This window comes from Magnolia sinica, chromosome 3 (assembly GCF_029962835.1).
Source record: "Magnolia sinica isolate HGM2019 chromosome 3, MsV1, whole genome shotgun sequence".
NCBI classification, from domain to species: domain Eukaryota; kingdom Viridiplantae; phylum Streptophyta; class Magnoliopsida; order Magnoliales; family Magnoliaceae; genus Magnolia; species Magnolia sinica.
The window spans coordinates 66,122,303-66,141,056 of record NC_080575.1 but is presented as its reverse complement, the minus strand read 5'-3'; the positions used below and the strand labels follow the sequence as shown (position 1 = coordinate 66,141,056).

Genomic DNA, 18,754 nt, shown 5'->3' with positions numbered 1-18,754 from the left:
TTTGCCTTACTCCTTCGATTAAAGTTAGGCATACTTTGTTCTTAGTTGAAAATAATTTTGAAAAAGTCTTATTAACCCCCTTCTAGGGCATTCGGACATACTTCATACTTCAATAATAGCGGTTCTACAGCAATTTCACCTTTGATCTCCCGACGAATCTGCAGTGGAACACGATGTAATAAAACAAAAACTGACTTAGCAAATTACTAGGGTCTGTTGCACTTCACACAAAAAGTCTAATAACAACTTAGCATAGTTTCTTCAACTATATCATCGTTTGTAGCTAAGCCTTAAATATTGGTATCAGCCATCTTAAGATGCAGAGCGACTCCCCTGTGGCCATCAGTACGATCAAAGGGGTCTGGGAGCCGACTTGGGACGTAGCTAACATATTATTTTAACTGCAGTAAGCTTCTTTTTGTCAGCGTGAAGCTTGAGAAATGGCTCACATGTTCTGAAAAGGTCATGCAATAGCCGACATTCTAACAAGACCAATGTACCGGATACGGAGTACCAAATCTGAGCCTCCGACAATGATTCCTCCTCTACTAGACCTACTTTCTAGAGACCTATAGACTCAAGATATAGATCTGAAGATAGTTGGACTAGTGGCTAGCTAGAGGCTGAACACAAAATTCTGGTCTGGATCGTTTAAAAATATTGGGTCCTATAGCAAAGACTACATCCATGTGTAGCTTAAGAAAATTCAGAAACTGTGAAAAATGAATTTCCTAATGGATGATGATTTAGAAGAGAATATATATATATATATATATATATATAGCTCAACCAAAGAGACACATTCAGATGGAAGAATTTTGTTTGCAAAGAAGAGTTGGGCTCCAGGAACATCCAAATCTGATGAAGAATATGTTGATCATTCATTAGTAGAGTTCACCATGGAATTTTGCCCCTCTTCAATTCTCAAAATGATAGGAATCATTCCGCTTAGCTTTAGGTTGTCAGTAGGCCATCTTGAGGCCGGGTACATGGTACCCACAACTATACAACCACACCTATAACCATTACCCATTACAGGCCTAAAACACACTGCCAGTATCCATTAAGATGTTGTACCCATTAGGGTATGAGAAGCCATTTATGATTTGAATTTATAAAAATAAAAAATAAAAAATAAAAAAATAAATAATAATAATAATAATAATAAACATTTGATGAGTAGTTTTTTATTTGTCAGATGTGTGCCGATCAGATCACTGTAAATATGTCTTTACACGAGACTAAATGACTTGGTAATGAACACCTATTAGTGAAGACACATAGGCCTGGCAGTTTGAGTTTAGACATGGTCATCTATAATGCACCCCACATCGTCTGCTAGAGATCAAAGGTAAGGGTGCAGACGACAGTGATGGGGAAGGAGAGTTGGTTGTAAAATCCTAATTTGTTCAACCACAAGTTCTTGGCTGGATGTTTTTCTAATACCTTGGCTTTTGGGATCTGAAGAAACGGTCTGGATCCACGTTCATCAAATGATCGCCACACAACATGCTGCCCTATCATAAAATCTAGTCCAGCCACTCAAAAAATGAGTGCCAACGTAGATTGTCAGTTATCCCAACCATCCATTTCTTCATAACCTATCTAATAAAGTAACAGGCAAGAATTTTGGGCCAAGGAACATTCATTGAGGAGAACACCCTATGAATGTCCCGGATCCTGCATACGTGCCACATCACCATGTCCGTTGCCTTGGCATTTGCGCTACATAATGTGGTGTCCATTTTCCAACATGTATTCATGCCACAGGAATCTTAAGAGATTTGAGCCTTCACACAGTAAGCTTCGGTTTTTCATTTCTGGGCTTTGAATGGACTGATTTCTTAGCAAAAAATCAGGACCGAAGACGAGGCCTAGGCCATTTGGCAATCATGCTATCATTTTCAAGCGCCAGAAATGGATTTGTGCTCATACACAGACTAAGCTTTTGATAGAAAGGAAACAACTAAGCACAGGCCCAATGAGTCCCAACCGATCCAACGGATCGGGGTCTTAAAATGAGGACGGCCTGATCTGTATCAAACCAAGACTCAGACCATAAGGCGACCATGCATGTTGCCAGCCCTAACAAATCAAACCATTTGGCATGTCGTCCTAACATCAAATGGACTGTGCCGTAGTAATCTCCAGATTGGAAAATCCGCCATCAATATTAGGACCCTACTCAATTGAATGTGAAACATTGTTGCATGCCATCTTTAATCATCTATCTCAGACCACAGATTGAGAAGTTAAGTTTGTCCCATTGAGATTTTTAGGCCAAATTCATCCAGTGGGAAACATAAACCTTATCGTAAACGCTCTTGTATGATGCACAGATGTGGATTCATATAATTCCTCTTCAAATCATTGAAGAGGGAAGAAATAAATCAACTTTGGTAACTAGGATAAAATCAGTGGGAAATTTTCTACTTTTCTCAAGAAATACAGCAAAACCTGACGGCCCACCCCACAAGAGGCCCGAACAGAAGACCAGAACAGCCTATACCCCAATGCCCAACAATGCTGCAGTTTCAAACTTAACCACTCGCAACCTCGATCAATGCATTTACATGAATTTCTGAGGAACGGAATCAAAATCATCAATGTCGAATCTTGAGCGTTCTCGCCCAGCCTGAAAAGAAACATTTCAAGGTGTTGGATTTGGAAAGTTGTGAAGAAGGATGAGAAAGCCTTGATCATGTGAGGCTCACCTTTGCCAGGTATGTGGGATCATAAGAGATAAGTTCGTCCATTGAGCTAAGCTTCTTTGACAATGTCATTATCCTGAAACAAATCATACAAGGTTCATCAATCGAATTTAGATATTACATGGTTCCAAGACGAGAATTGGATTCATGAACTTCTTGTAATAGGATGAAGCCGGAGGACTGCCAAGGGAAATCAGCCAACAGCTTCCAAATAGTGTCACAGGCATGCAGAAACCAAAATTATATCCGACAAAATTACAATGGGGAAATGGATACTCATTTTGTCAAAAGTATGTGGCCTATTCTATGGTGCTCAACTGGAAGAAATGTTGTTGTTTTTGTTTGGGCCAGCAATGCTGGTTCTGGGTCCCAGACTATGCCCTAGTATCTGCCCTATCAGATGATCCTAGCCATCCAATTGGACTGGAAATTACAGCAATGGTTCCAATTTAGGAGCCCAAAATAAAGGTAAGGACCATCTGATGGGGATGATAATGTTGGATGGCCACAATGCAAATGGCTTGGATAGCCAAAAGATCAGCTCCACATGTAGAGCTTATTTGGCCTCCCAAATGACCAATCAACATATTCAATAAACTGTTAGTTCATTTCCACTACGAGTATTTGCTCGGGAATGAGGGATATATGAACTGAATGCCTCAAAAATTTAAACTATCATGGTAACCCATACAAGCATAAACGAATCAATAACAAGGCAAGTAAAACGTTAAAAATTTCAAAGAGCATTGCCATCAGACCAATTGATGGGGATAAATTCAAACATATTCCAATAGTAGTTAACTATGTATTTTGTTTTGGGCAAGTTATTGAGGCGGCTGCTTTCAGCAATCCCCACTTCAGCTATTGGTGAATTGGCAGTTCACAATGTTTTAGAAATGGTCAATCAAAGATTAATCCAAGCCACAAATGGTATGATTTATTCCAAAATGTAAATTTTCCAAAGACGAAAACAAGATTTTTAGTCAACTAAGGGCCAGACAAGCCCCCACAACAAAAACAGAATGGACTAGTAGAGTTAACTCCATGTTTGAAGACAAGTCGACGCCTCATGTAGTGAGGTTGACCTGACTTGCATATGTGGAGGGCTGGGATCAATCTGGGCAGTTGGCATTACGGCTACACGTGTCCAAGGCCTGTGTGGTGAGCAGAGGATATCCTTCTGCCAACCACGCAAGTGCTGGACATGCGCATGGCCAGTGCATGTCTGGTTTGAATTTGAAATTTGGAAGGAATCCTAGGAGTATCTTGAACATTTTCTTGTGGGTGCTTGATAGGCAATTAGATGGATAATTATAGTTGGAATCTTGGCCAACTAATTGCACGATTAGTGAGCCTAATAATGATTAGTTAAGGTTTGTTTAGGTAGTTGTAGTAATTAGCATAAATATTCTGTTTTGGTAATTGTAAAAGGACTTTTGATTGAATTTGAGTGAAATTTCATTTCTTGGAGTAAGAGGCTTGAGAGCCCTCCTTGAATTTGGGTGGGAGTTTGGATTGCAAATTGCAAGCCACAACACTTCAGATTTCCCCAGAATTCCCCCTTCCCTTTTCTTCCCTGTTTTCTTATGTGACCAAGGACAAGCTTTTTGTCGATACGTCAACCCCATACGCCATCAACACCATAATCGGCCAGCATGTCTACAATGCTGTTAGTTTCCTCGTGAACGTGAAAAATAAAAACTGCCACATAACAGAGGTTAGTCCAGTAAGTAAGATCCAGTCTACCTTGATGCATCTACATTTTGGGTTTTTCCTCTATTGACCACTCCATTAGCACTATGCCTCAACTGAAAGTCTATTCACAATAAAAATTTATAGATAGTGCAGCCATCATGATATGCCATCCATCATATCCTCTTCTGAGCCTAGTGATTCAATGACTTCTCCAGATAGGTTTAATGTTCCTATTGCCTTGAGAAAAGGCAAACGTGTGTGTAGTCTTTTAAGTATTGACGGTATCGGCCGATATATCCCACGATATATCTTGTATCCCACCTATGCGATACGAAATGCACAAGTAGTGGGATATATCCCACATGTTTGATCCGATGAGCTTTTTTAATTTTCGATCATTTTTTTTTTCTGTAAATCATGTTAAATTACTGTCAAATTATTAAAAATACATGATTTTTCATGTTTTGCATGAAAAATCATGGATTGGGGGCGCTTTGATTTTGAGATTTGGAAGAGATGGACCGAGTTGCGAAAATTTGAAAAAAAAAACAAAAAACAAAAAACAAAAAAAAAAAAAAAATTCCCAATTTCTAGCAAATTGGTTGCAATCTATGTCCAAACATAAAGTCAAACATGTATTTAACCTGATCTAGTGATTCTTCTTTTGCTTTTGAATGTATTGCTTGTGTTTCCACCAAGGTGTCCCGTATCGGTATCGGTTGGCGTAACGGTGACCTCCAAAACCGATACGGATACGGGGGCGTAACAGTGATACGGGGGCGTAACGGCCCGCAACGGCGCAAAACTTTTTTTTTGCTAAAAAAATATTAAAAAATATGGATTAAATCCGGAATATTCTAAGCATTCCAAATATGCATTCATTTATAAATTAGAACATGTTTATGGTGGTGTAACGGTCCACTCTTTGGTGAGAAGTTGTATCGGACTGTCTGATGAATTTATGAACCAGATAACCTGAATTTGACTACAAAATTCATATATTTAATTTTCTAACTATCTACTATCAATGATAGATATATTAGAATGAATGTAATATGAAAATATCTTACATTTAGGTGTTTGCAATTATTTTTGAGGGCCAAATTCATGCGTAAATAGAAAACAAAATATATTAAAAAAATATAAAATGGCACCCCAAATATGTAAAATGCACATTAACATGTTCTACTATGATTAACACATCATATGACATCATTAAAACAGCAAAAGAATCATTAAAAAATGATTTTTCGAATTTTCAAAAAAAGGGCAGAAATAAATGCGTAAATAGAAATATATATATATATATATATATATATATATATATATATATATATATATATATATATATAAAATGGCACCCCAAATATGTAAAATGCACATTAACATGTTCTACTATGATTAACACATCATATGGCATCATTAAAACAGCAAAAGAATCATAAAAAAATGATTTTTCGAATTTTCAAAAAAAGGGCCGAAATAAATCCGTAAATAGAAAAAAATATTAAAAAAATATATATAAAATAGCACCCCAAATCTGTAAAATGCACATTAACATGTTCTACTATGATTAACACATCATATGGCATCATTAAAACAGCAAAAGAATCATTAAAAAATGATTTTTCGAATTTTCAAAAAAAAGGCCAAAATAAATGCGTAAATAGAAAAAAATATAAAAAGTATATAAAATGGCACCCCAAATCTGTAAAATGCACATTAACATGTTCTACTATGATTAACACATCATATGACATCATTAAAACAGCAAAAGAATCATTAAAAAATGATTTTTCGAATTTTCAAAAAAAGGGCCAAAATAAATGCGTAAAGAGAAAAAAATATTAAAAAACTATAAAATGGCACCCCAAATCTGTAAAATGCAGATTAACATGTTCTACTATGATTAACACATCAAATGGCATGATTAAAACAACAAAACAACCATTAAAAATTGATTTTTCGAATTTTAAAAAAAGGGGCCAAAATTCATGCATAAATAGAAAAAAATATAAAAAAATTATTAAATGGCACCCCAAATCTGTAAAATGCACATTAACATGTTCTACTATGATTAACACATCATATGACATGATTAAAATAGCAAACATATTAAAAAAAAGTATAAATACCTATTTTTGACGAATTTCTGAAAAATGGCCCACCGAGCTTTGATTAAAAAAAATCTGTAATATAATGTGTTTTTATCTCAAATACCTAGCCAAGGTTGGTCAAAATTAGTAGTAGAAGGAGTGAGAAACAGTTTGGAAGAAAGAGGTTTAAAAAAAACAGCAAAAACAGAGCTTAAAAGGAGAAAAAAAAAAAAGTTCCCGTTACGGGCCGTAACGGCACGTTACGGCCGTTACACCCTGTAACGGGCCCGTATCGGCCGAAACGGATACAAAATCGGGTATCGGCCGATACGACCCCGAAACGCATAACGGTTCCCACCGTTAACGTTACGTATCGGCCGATACGTAACCGTTTTGGCACACCTTGGTTTCCACACATCTTCTTACATTTATAAAATTCATACTTTATATCAATTCAATTAGACGACGCATAGATTAGGACCCCATACAAAGAAAGCCCACCATGTGCACTTGCTTTTTGTAATGTTTTGATTTATAAGTGTGTATTGATGTCATTTTTAAGAATTACTAAAGTTTCATTGAAAAATTCGACCAATTTTCCAATGTTTCACCATGTTTCCAACAACAACGATACATTATGTGATACAACCGATATATCCCATGCAATAACCGATACATATCTGTAGCCCAAGGGTGATACTGATATTTCAAACACTACGAGCGTGTACTGATCCCTATCTCCCATTTTCTATAAATTTGCCATATCTTTGTCCTCTCTTTCTATTCCTTAGTCATACTAAGGAAACATTATTACGTAGAGAATGGAAGCAAGAATGGAAGAGGAAATGGCATTCTTTATTGGAATAGTACTTGGGAAATCACCAATCTACCTCCCAAAAAATGTGTTATTAATTACAGGTGGGTGTGACCCGTTAAATCTCATCCTTATGGTACAGTTGAACATTTGAACTCTCACTTTGTTGCAAAAAGATATACTCAAACTCTTGGCATTGATTATACTGAAACCTCCTTTCATGTTGCTAAATTTTCGTGTTATCCTATCTGTAGCCAGTGTTCGAGTTGTCGGCATCGCTACAAGTTTCGCTAGCCAGAGATAAAGATATAATATCGTTATCGCCGATAACCGGAAATGCGGAGAAAAATGCGAAAACATGGAGATAACGGTGAAATTTTTTAATGAGACTTCAGGACATGCCTTAATACATATATTTGTATATTTAAAAATTAAAATTTTGTAAAAAAAAAAAAATACATTAAATAATAAGTTTTCATTTAATGGGACCAAAAAAGCATACGTTTACATAAAAAATTACTCTAATAATAACCAAAATAAATTTATCTAAGTTTCAAATGGACCACACCATATGAAACAGTGGGAATAATGATTTCCACCATGGAAATCTTCATAGGGCCCGGTGATGTTTATTTCTCATCCAAACTATTCATAAGATCACAGGGACATGGATTAATAAAAATCAGAAATATCGGGTTGATACAAAACTTTTGTGGCCCTCAAGAATTTTTCAATGGTAAACATTCAATTCACATAGTTTCATGTGATGTGGTCCACCTAAGCTTTGGATATGCTTCATTTTTTGGCTTGTGCCTTAAAATCATTTAATAAAATGGATGGACAGAGTGGATCAAATACGTAAATTACGATGGGCCCACTGAGTTTACTCAGTATGCAATCCACTTCCAGTGTAGTTTTTATGAATCCCAAAATTTACCTAGCTAGGTGGGTTGGGAGGCGGAATGGCTGGTGTACATCACACCAGCTATTGACGTCAGCAAGTTCTGTGGGTTTGATTATGAGGTATGTCTTATATCCAAACCGTTCATCCACTTGAAGAGCTCGTCTTAAGGTTTTAGACGAAAAATAAGACATATATAACTATCAAGTGGACCACACTGCAAAAACCAGTGGGGGATTGAACGTCTACTATTGAAACCCTTAAACCCTTTTTGGGGTCACAAAAGTTTTAGATCAATATGAAAATTGTTTTTCCTCTTCATTCAGATATTTGTGTTTTTATGAACAGATTGGATGCAAAATAAACGTTATGGTGGGCCCTGCAAATTGTTTAACAGTGAAAATCATTATCTCCGCTGCTATCTATGGTGTGGTCCATATAATCTTTGGATATAGTTCATTTTTTGGATAATGCTCTAAAATGAACTCTAAAAACAGATTAACAGTGTAGATATAATAAATACATCACTGTGGGGCCAATATAACTTTGATCTCCTTTGAATCGTTCGTACAACTCGGAGCTCAAGGAGCATCGGTGCTCTTCTTTGCACGACACGTTCTTACAGCAACTATATAGCTGGGGTGAGGTACACCAGCCTATCCACTTCCCGTGGATCCCTAACTGTGAGACCCATTATAAAGTGTGTACCTTACATCTGCACCATCCATCATATATGATGGCTTATTTTAGTATGTGATCCGAAAAATGAACCAGATTCAAATCTTCAATGGACCACACCACAGGAAACTGTGTGAATTGAATGCATATCATTAAAAACTTCCTGGTGGCCACAGAAATTTTGAATCAAACTGATATTTATTTTAACCCTTCATCCATGCCTTTTTATATTTACAAAAAGGTTTGATACAAATAAACATCACTGTGGGGCCTAAGAAGGTTTCAACAGTGAAAATCATTATTCTCATTGTTTCTTGTGGTGTGGTCCACTGGAGCTATGGATATGCATTAATTTTAGGATTTACCCCTAAAATGAACTAGAAAAATGAATGGACGGCGTGGATAAATCACATACATTCACAGTGGGCCCAGAGAGTTTACTCAGTACGCTGAAGCGCACCATGCGCGATCCGCTTCTGTAGTTCTGAGGCATAAAAGAAAAAAATAAAAGAAGGTTTTTCGTCTGCGAAGAGGGGTTTTCGGCGGAGAGGGGGGGATTTTCGACTGAGGGCTTCAAAATCCCATCTCAATCTCCCAAAATCCCTGATTTTTCGCCGAAAATCTTCCAATCGAACGAAGAAAAGGGAAATTTTCAGATTTCTTTACCTCCGTCGAAGACAAGAGCTGTCGATTGCTACCCAGATTCTTTTCTTCCGAGTTCCGATCAACCATCAACCAGGTATTACCGAAATCAAAGGTTTTTTTTTTTCGATTTTTTTTCCTTTTTTACCTATTTTGTCGCAAAAAATCCAAAATTATCGACGATATCGCCGATATTTCACTGATAATCCAAAGAGAAACGAAAAAGGGGGGTTTCGGTGTCGCTAGTCTAGCGACATCGATATTATCGGCGATATTATCGACATTTCGTTGACAATGTGAACACTGTCTGTAGCCATTAATCAAGGTGCCCCTCTTCCAATTGTTCGTCAAAAATGTATTTCTTCATGATGATCTCACAGAGGTCTATATGAAGCGCGGTATTCTGTAACGGTAATGGTGGTAGTAATGGCTACCACCATTATCATTACAAAACAGGATGTAATGGCCATTATGTTCTTTTTTTTCTTTTGAAAAAAAAAAAAGAGCTACGAAACTCAATTTTTTCCATAACAGCCATTATGGTCATCACAACTCCGTAATATGTAACGGTCGCCACTGTTACCATTACGTAATGGCTATTATGGCACACTTTGATATGGAGCAACCATCTGTGTTTGTTTCAAGGGGAGATAGACAAAGTGTGTAAACTAAACAAGGTGAGTTGTGGGCTGAAGCAGCCACCACAAGCATAGTTTGACAAATTCAATAAGAATGTGTTGAACTGTGACCGGTGTTTTAAATATCGACGATATCGCCCGATATATCCCACGATATATCTTATATCCCACCTGTGCGATACGAAATGTGTAGGTAGTGTTGATATATCCCACCTATTCGATTCGGTGAACATTTTCAATTTTTTATCCTTTTTTTTTTTTTGTAAATCATGCTAAATTAATATCAAACAATTACAAATTTATTATTCTTCATGTTTTCCATAAATAATTATAAATTTGGAGCTTCGATTTCGAGATTTGGGGGAGATGGGGAAAGTAGCGGAAAATCGGAAAAAAATAAATAAATAAATAAATAAATTTCTCAATTTCTCACAAATCAGTTGCAATATTTGTATCCAAACACAAAATCAAACATGTAACCTGATCTAGTGATTCTTCTTTTGCTTTTGAATGTATTGCTTGTGTTTTCATACATGTCTTCTTATGTTTATAAATTATATGAATAGACTTTAAATATAATTGCATCAATTCAGTTGGACAATGCATGTATTAGGACCACATACAAAGGAAACCCCCACTATGTGCACTTTTTTTTTTTTAATGTTTTGATTTAGTGTGTATTGAAGTCTTTTTCAACAATCCTTGAAGTTTCCTTCAAAAATTCGACCAATTTCCCAATGTTCCCATGTTTCCCAACAACAACGATACATTACGCAATACAACCGATATATCCCATGCGATAACCGATATGTATCCGTATCCCAAGGGTGTGATACATTATACGATAACGATATTTAAAACATTGACTGTGACTTTGTTCAAAATCATGTTAATCATTCACTCTTTATACGGAAAAGCACTTTAGATCTTATTGTGTTGGTGGTATATGTTAATGATATTGTTGTTACAATAAGTAACGATAGGAGGATTGGGGAGCTTAATTATCTTTACAGGCATTTTCTCACCAAAGATCTTAGTCATCTTCAATACTTTTGCCGGATCCAAGGAAGAAATTAGTCTTTCTCAATGGAAATATGTTCTGGATTTACTCACGGAGACAGGTCTACTTGGTACTGAGCTAGATGATACAGCAATGGATTTGAATCACAAACTAATTAGTGTCCAAGATATATATTTAAAGACCCAGGGAGATAGAAGATTGGTTGGGAACTCATCTATTTAACTATCACTCGACCAGACATATCTTATGTTGTTAGTATGATGAGCCAGTTTATAAGCTCTCTGAAGGTACCTCACATGGATGCAGTCATTAGAATTTTGTATATCTTAAAGGAGTTCTAGGATAGGGAATTATGTACAAACGAAAATCTAGTCACATGGAATAGCCATTCAGCTATTTGGTGCTCTACTACTACTTACTGTACATTTGTGGGAGAAAATCTAGTCACATGGAAGAGTAAGAAGAGATGCATTGTGGCCCGATAAAGCGTTGAAGTAGAATATAAAGCAATGGTTCATAATACTTGTTGGTGTGGATTAAGAAATTGTTGCAGTAAATGGGGCTGGTGGTGAATCTACACCTATGCAATTGTTTTATGATAATCAAGCAGCATCCCACATTGTAAACAATCGGATCTATCATGAGAGAACCAAACATATCGAAGTTGACTATCACTTCATATGTGAGAAGGTCTCTAGTCTCCAACAAAAAAAAAAAAAATCTCTACGCTATATGTCCAGTCACAGGATCAACTTGCAGATGCATTCACCAAGGCCCTTAGTCATAGTCAATCTACATGCATATACTCCAAGCTTGGCATTGACAACATATATGCTCCAACGTGAGGGGGAGTGTTAGCGGATGTTGAGATGTGGGTCATACCATTATACAACCCACTTAGACTTCATTTTTAGTTATTTCTTCTTTTAATTAGTTGTTTATTTTGATATGAGACGTGTGGGGTATTTTTGCTTCTTTTTTTAGATTGTATTTTTGTTTTTGTTATTAAGGGTATTTTTTTCATATTGACTTTATGTTATTAACATAAAAGGGAGAGGGTGGGTGTCCCACCCTAACTTACCTTTCCTCTCTTCTCCCAACCTTCTCTCTTTTCTTCTCTCTTTATTAAGGGTATTTTTTTCATATTGACTTTATGTTATTAACATAAAAGGGAGAGGGCGGGTGTCCAACCCTAACTTACCTTTCCTCTCTTCTCCCAACCTTCTTTCTTTCTTCTTTTCTTCTCTATTTAATCTATATATCTACACAAATAAAAATACTTCTGTGTTGATATTGTCTCTATGTCTACACTTTCAAATAAGGTATTCTGTATCGATAACAGTGGTCGTATCGGTCACCATCGTTACTGATAAGCCCCCCATAACAGTCAATTTTAATCAAAAAAACATCCAGAAAAAGCCAAATAATCTAAATATTCTAAATATGTATTCATTTTTTGCTTTGAACATTGTTTTTGGTATAATAATGGTCCACTCCTTCGTGAGTGCATTGTATCGGGCTATCTAATGAATTTAGAACCTAACAACCTGGGATTAACTACAGAATTGTTATATTTAATTTTCTATCTAATATCTATACTAAATATAGTAGAATGAATGTAATACCAAAATACCTCACATTAAAAAAATTTAAGAAAAAATTTGAAATTAAATTTGGATGAATAATGTTGCCAATTTAGGGGGCCACTCGAATGCCCCCAAATAGTCCCAAAATTCATGCATTGTATGGCATTTATCCACTAATGCATATCCCTAAGCGTTTGACATTACTTTCCCCCCATAATTATACAAAAAAATTTGAGTTAACCATTAGACACCATATCCCCCTAATAAATTTTTAGAAAAAAATTGAAATTAAATTCGGATGAGTAGTGTCGCCGATTTGGGGGACCACTCAATTCCCCAAATCGGCCTCAAATTCATGCAATCTAAATCTATTGGCATTCATCCCACTAATGCAACTGACCCCAAATACGTGGAACATTCATTGGATGGTGAAGAATGAAAAATATCCAATGGTCCTATTTCAAAAAATGAGTGTTCAAAAACCAGCAGTTAGGATCATTCAAAGAACTTGATTTTGAGATTATGACTTAGCGACAATGGGTCTCATAATTTAATTGGTTAATTTTGAGTTTAATGTATACCTCGTGTATATTTTTTTAGGGCATGGATTAGGTGAGGCAGGGTAACAGCTTGGTGAGGCCTAAGGTATACAAAAACAGTTACATAATGGTCGTAACGACCATTACGTAATGGTAACGGCCATAACCGTTACATGTTATACGGCTGAAATGGCCATAATGGCCGTTACAGGAAAAAAAAAAAAAACTGCCTATATAATGGCCCCGTAACGATCCTGTAACGGTCCAGAAACATGTTTTTTCAAATTTTAAAAAAAAAAATATATATATATATATATATATTTAAAAATGTCGTAACAACCGTTACGGCCCATATCATAACGGTCACGCCAGTGGCCATTACGGCCACTGATACCGTTATTGAACACCTTGGTGAGGCCCACCTCGATGGATGTGTTGTATATCCATGTGGTCCATCTGGTTTGCCAGCTCATTTTGCGGCATGGTCCCAAAGACAAATCCAAATCTCAGGTGGACCACATAGTAGGGATTGAATTCCCACCATTAAAAACTTCCAGGGAGTGCAAAGTTTTGGATCAAGTTGCTATTTGTGTTTTCCCTTCATCCAAGTCTATGCGACCTTATCAACGGGTTGGATGGCAAATAAATATTACAGTGGTCCCTAAGAAGTTTTTATTGGTGGACATTCAATCACACCACTGTTTTCCTGTAGTGTGGTCTACCTAAGATTTGGATATGCCACATTTTTTGGACCATGCCCTAAAATGAGCTGGCAAAATAGATGGACAGCATGGATATACAACACATCAAGGTGGGCCCCACAATCAGGGCCTCACCTCCAAGCAGTTACCCATTCCGCACCCATTTGAACGCCCTTTTTCGTGCAAGTATATGAAGCATCATGCTCTGTTGGACTACCCTATAAATGCTTGGACATAATATAGCCACGTTGCAGCCTTTTAAATGATAAAGAGACAAACTGAGAGAGAGAGAGAGAGAGAGTGAGAGAGAGAGAGAGCAGCTGGTTCTCTTTGAAAGAGAAATGCATTTCTTCTTCACGCACTTCATCCTAAGAAGAGGAAATGCATGCCACATTCATGCAGGTTTTGTGCCTGATATCAAAGAAAGAAAAAAACGTGTATAGCACCAAAGCCTTTGCAGTCACTAGACTCACTACATCCCTTTATCACTGTTGCAGAGAAAAAATTCACAGTGGTAATAAGTATATTATTCCAACCTTGCTATAAATCGAAGTTTATCAAAGAAAAGAGGAACAACATTTGTCTGACCATCACTAAGGCTGAAATATTAGTCAGATGTAAACATGTATATTTGCCAATGTAGCATTTAAAGCAACCCCCTAATTCTACACAGACACATGCAAAGGAAGAAAATGCAACATAGACAGATGACATTGAACTGAAGAAAATGCCTGAAACTGCTTGCAGAAACTATTCAGAGGGACATTTTATCAACTGAAAGACTCCAAGGAACAAAGAAACTGCCCATTGCCCATTTGATGAGGGATATCTAAAAAGAAAGAAAAGAAAAAGAAAAAATAAAACACGGCATATCTATAAATAAATAAATAAATAAAACAAGGCATGTTACACAAGGAAACACGGTGCATTAATTTGAAAAGAATGCAACAGGAACACCAAAACTATCGTACTTGCCTACTAGGTGCTCTATACAAAAATTGAAAACAAAAGCATGGAATAAATAAATATCTTCATAGGCGCTTAACATAATTCCTAATCAATCCAGTGGAAAAGAAGCATAAGCAATTTGCGTATGTGTTTCATATCAAGAGAGCATACCTCTGAATTGAGCCATCAATATGCTCAATCATCTCACAAGTTTTGTATTGCTCAGGATCCTCATGAAAACTAACCATCCCATCCTTTTGGTTGATTGTCGCAAATATCTCACCGTCTTGAATCTAAAATCACATAGATATAATCTAAAGATTAAAATCACTGCCTCCCTATTATTTAATGTTCAAAATGTTCATGAAGGGTGAAATCACCATTTGGAGAACATGCATTTCTGCCTGCTTGGAGTTCTCCAGTTGCACTGTGTTGGCTATATCTTGCAGTGACAGAGTCAAGTATGTTTGTGTCAATCTTTGGATATTGCGCTTGTACAGAGATGATAAAACTTGCCTCACTAATCCAAGATTGCTGTCCTGTAATAAAATATACATCATCAAAATTTTCACTAGAAACTGCATTTACCTCACTCCAGATTCTTTTACAGCCATGAAAGTGCAAAATTCATGAGGATGACCCTTATAGAAGAAAAGAGAATGCTTTGTGGCAATTGGGGGTCACAAAATATTGGAATGCGACTTGAAAATGAATGAATAATCAAGTGTTAAAAGCTGAAAAGGCTGGCCAACTAAATGACATTGAGATGGAATGAAATATATATGTAACAGCAGAAGGCCTACGCCTAAAATGCTTGATTAATCAGAAAGGGTCTTCCACATATTTAGATACTCCATGACTGGCCCATTTTTACCGTGACAAATATGACCAACCATTTTCTTTCTTAAACAGATGATTTATTGAGTGATTGCATGAGATACTCATTTAACATTATTCAAACATTACATGTGGAGGGTAGGTAGACCAACAATCTGAGGTAAGAGTTAGGACGTGAGCCAAAAAATGACAAGTCAACCAAGAAACATATGGTCGAGCATTGTCCGTTGGGATTCTTCCATTGGGAGAAGATGTTTTAAAAGGATCATATAATGGGGCAGCATTCTAAGTATTGACAATATCATACATTGGCTTCTAAATGAGTGCCACTCTTGCTTCAAATCATGCTTCTGTTCACACTCCTCGCTTCCTGGCCGTTTATACTAGCCAATATTTTCAAACAGATGCTTCCCCACTCCTACAACCAAACTTGTTGCTGGCACTCTTCACGCACCATGCAAGAAATATCAGCCGGTATCTCGGGTTTTCCCACATGTGTGATATGATATTTCAGTTTTTACAAGGTATCGACAATATATCAACCAATATATTGCAACATCTGTGATATTCCCAACATCTCAGACAATATTTGTGTACAAGATATCCACAATATCTATGATATTTCCTGAGACCATGTAAACCCAGGACCCAAAGTTCAATTATTAATTCTATGCAAGGGTTTTCTTCCTTTGTTTCTAGTTGAATAAACTGGACGACTGTTGAAAATTATTCTCATCCCCTCTTTAGCCAGGATGTTGGCAATTACATTTACCCTCCTCTCAAAATGGGCAAACAAAATTATCCTTGAAGCTAAATCCCGTATTTTGTCAAACATAATACATTGTATTTTGTCCAACAGAACTACACAGCTGGGTAATAAGTTGATCTGAGACCACAGTATAGATTTTTGTTTTTTTTTAGTTTTGTTGTATTTCTTGTGTTTTATTGATTGTATTGTATGTTATTTGAATGATATGAACTCGTTTTTTATGTAATTGCATCATTTATGGCCAACAGCACATAACTTGTAACCGTCTCCTAAACAATGGAACGCTATTATGTTAAGCTTTTTAACATTTTGAGTGTACCTTAACATCTCGTTAAGTTTCACCGAAAATTCCACCACTTTCCTAAAGTTTCCCCAAAGTTTCCCTCAGGTTCCTATGCTTTATGCAATCTGCAATATTTCCCCCTCTCAAAGAGGAAATGCCATCCCTCAAAACATTGCAAAGGAGTTTAAATGGATCTTAGTAACTATCAGATTTTAAAAGTGAGCTAACAACACAGCTCATCCATTCCAAAAGAATGAATGGTCAATCCTGATATTGCGACAGTTATCAAAACATGTTGAGGTGCAATGTGAATGTTCCTCGTTCAATTCTCTCTCGTGAATTACTTTCCAGGGGCAGTATCTCTAGAATTTGCATAAATGGATCCATCCAAATGATCCAGTGCCCTTTATACCGACTCCTCCTAGAATTGCATTATCAGCCGAGCCAAGAATGGCCGTCAATCTTGATGATGAGCTATTATTAGTGCAAGCTATCAGTTCGGAAAGGACAAAGCTTGAATCATCAAGATTGATGGTCATTAGTGAAGGGAACAACATATCAGGTTTTGTGAAGCTGGAATTCCAAGGATAGATGAGTAGGGAATATACATGTACAAAAGGGAAACTGATGGTATTCAGCTTTGATAAGGATTAAGGGTAAAAATGAAATGGTGTGAGAAATCAAGAGGAAGTCAGAAAACCCAAGTATGAGAAGTTTTTTAGAATGGATGGTCAAAAATGAAATGGTAGATTTACCGATGGGTGAGGTGAAATACACGTGGACCAATAGGCAGGCTATGGTAATCAAGTTGAAGTTGGATCGTTTTTTGCTTTCATCGGATTGGGTCGAAAAGTTCCCACAAGTGCATCAAAGAGGTTTGCCAAGGCCAATATCTGATCATTGCCTAATTATATATAGAGGTGGATGAGGAGGATTAGGGTCCCCATCCATTTAGATTCGAGCTTGCTTGGCGAGAAGGGATTTTAGGAAAGGGTTAAAGATTGGTCTTCCTTCTCGATTTGGGGTGGGGCAGGTTTTGCTTTGTTTTAGAAATTAAAGCTTCTAAAAGTTATGATTAATGTGTGGAAAAAAGAGGTTTTGGGGAGTTGACAAGAGGAATCATTGAAAATTTTGCCGGATATTCAGGCACTTGGTGTCAAAGAAGAGGGCGGCAAGCTATTAGATGAAGAAAGAGCATGTAAAGAAATTCATACGGTTGGGTACAATGCTAGGTTAAGAGAGAAAGAACTCAAATGGAGACAGCAATCTAAGACACTTTCGTTGAAACTAGGAGATAAGAACACGAATAAATAAATAAATTCATGCCTTGGCTCGTGCTCGAGCTAGAGCTAACAAAATTAAGAGTGTAGTGATTGAGGGGGAAAGGATTCAAAGTAAAGCTAGGGTTTGTGTATCGATGGTAAACTTCTATAAGGAGCAAAGAATGGGAGAGACATACACTCAATAATCTTCGTTTTGGTTCTATTTCTAAGGAGGAAGTGAACTCGCTAGAAAATGCCTTTTTTCAGAAGAGGAAATAGAGGAAGCAGTTTCTAATTTGATTAGTGATAAAGCCCTCGGTATGAATTGTTACCTGATTGCATTTTATCAATAGTTTTGGGAGTTTGTAAAGTCAAATGTGATTGATTATATAAATCAATTCTATGAGAACAGCTTTCTAGCAATAGAGTTAGGGGCTACATTTATTGCATTAATTCTGGGGAAAAACAACAAGGCGGACTGTTTGAGGGATTTTAGGCCCATCAATCTTTTGAGGGGTCGTCAAAAGATATTAGCAAAAATGTTGACATACAGATTTCGAGCACTTAACAAAGAAGTGATTTGCAAGTCACAAGGGGCTTTTGTGGTAGGAAGGCAGATATTGGATGGTGTGT

At 36.7% G+C, this 18,754-nt stretch overlaps 1 protein-coding gene across 1 annotated transcript in view; it reads right to left on the bottom strand.

Annotated features, from left to right (window-relative positions):
• Positions 1–2,309: 2,309 nt before the first annotated feature.
• The window catches only part of LOC131239987 (COP9 signalosome complex subunit 3), a 63,470-nt gene continuing 47,025 nt past the window's right edge, over positions 2,310–18,754 (bottom strand). The window contains exons 8-11 of the mRNA XM_058237957.1: positions 15,351–15,509; positions 15,142–15,263; positions 2,715–2,787; positions 2,310–2,635 (exon numbers count right to left, since the gene is read on the bottom strand). Of these exons, the coding sequence (XP_058093940.1) occupies positions 2,570–2,635; positions 2,715–2,787; positions 15,142–15,263; positions 15,351–15,509 (420 nt within the window). The 3' untranslated portion in view covers positions 2,310–2,569. The remainder of the gene's footprint in view (positions 2,636–2,714; positions 2,788–15,141; positions 15,264–15,350; positions 15,510–18,754) is intronic.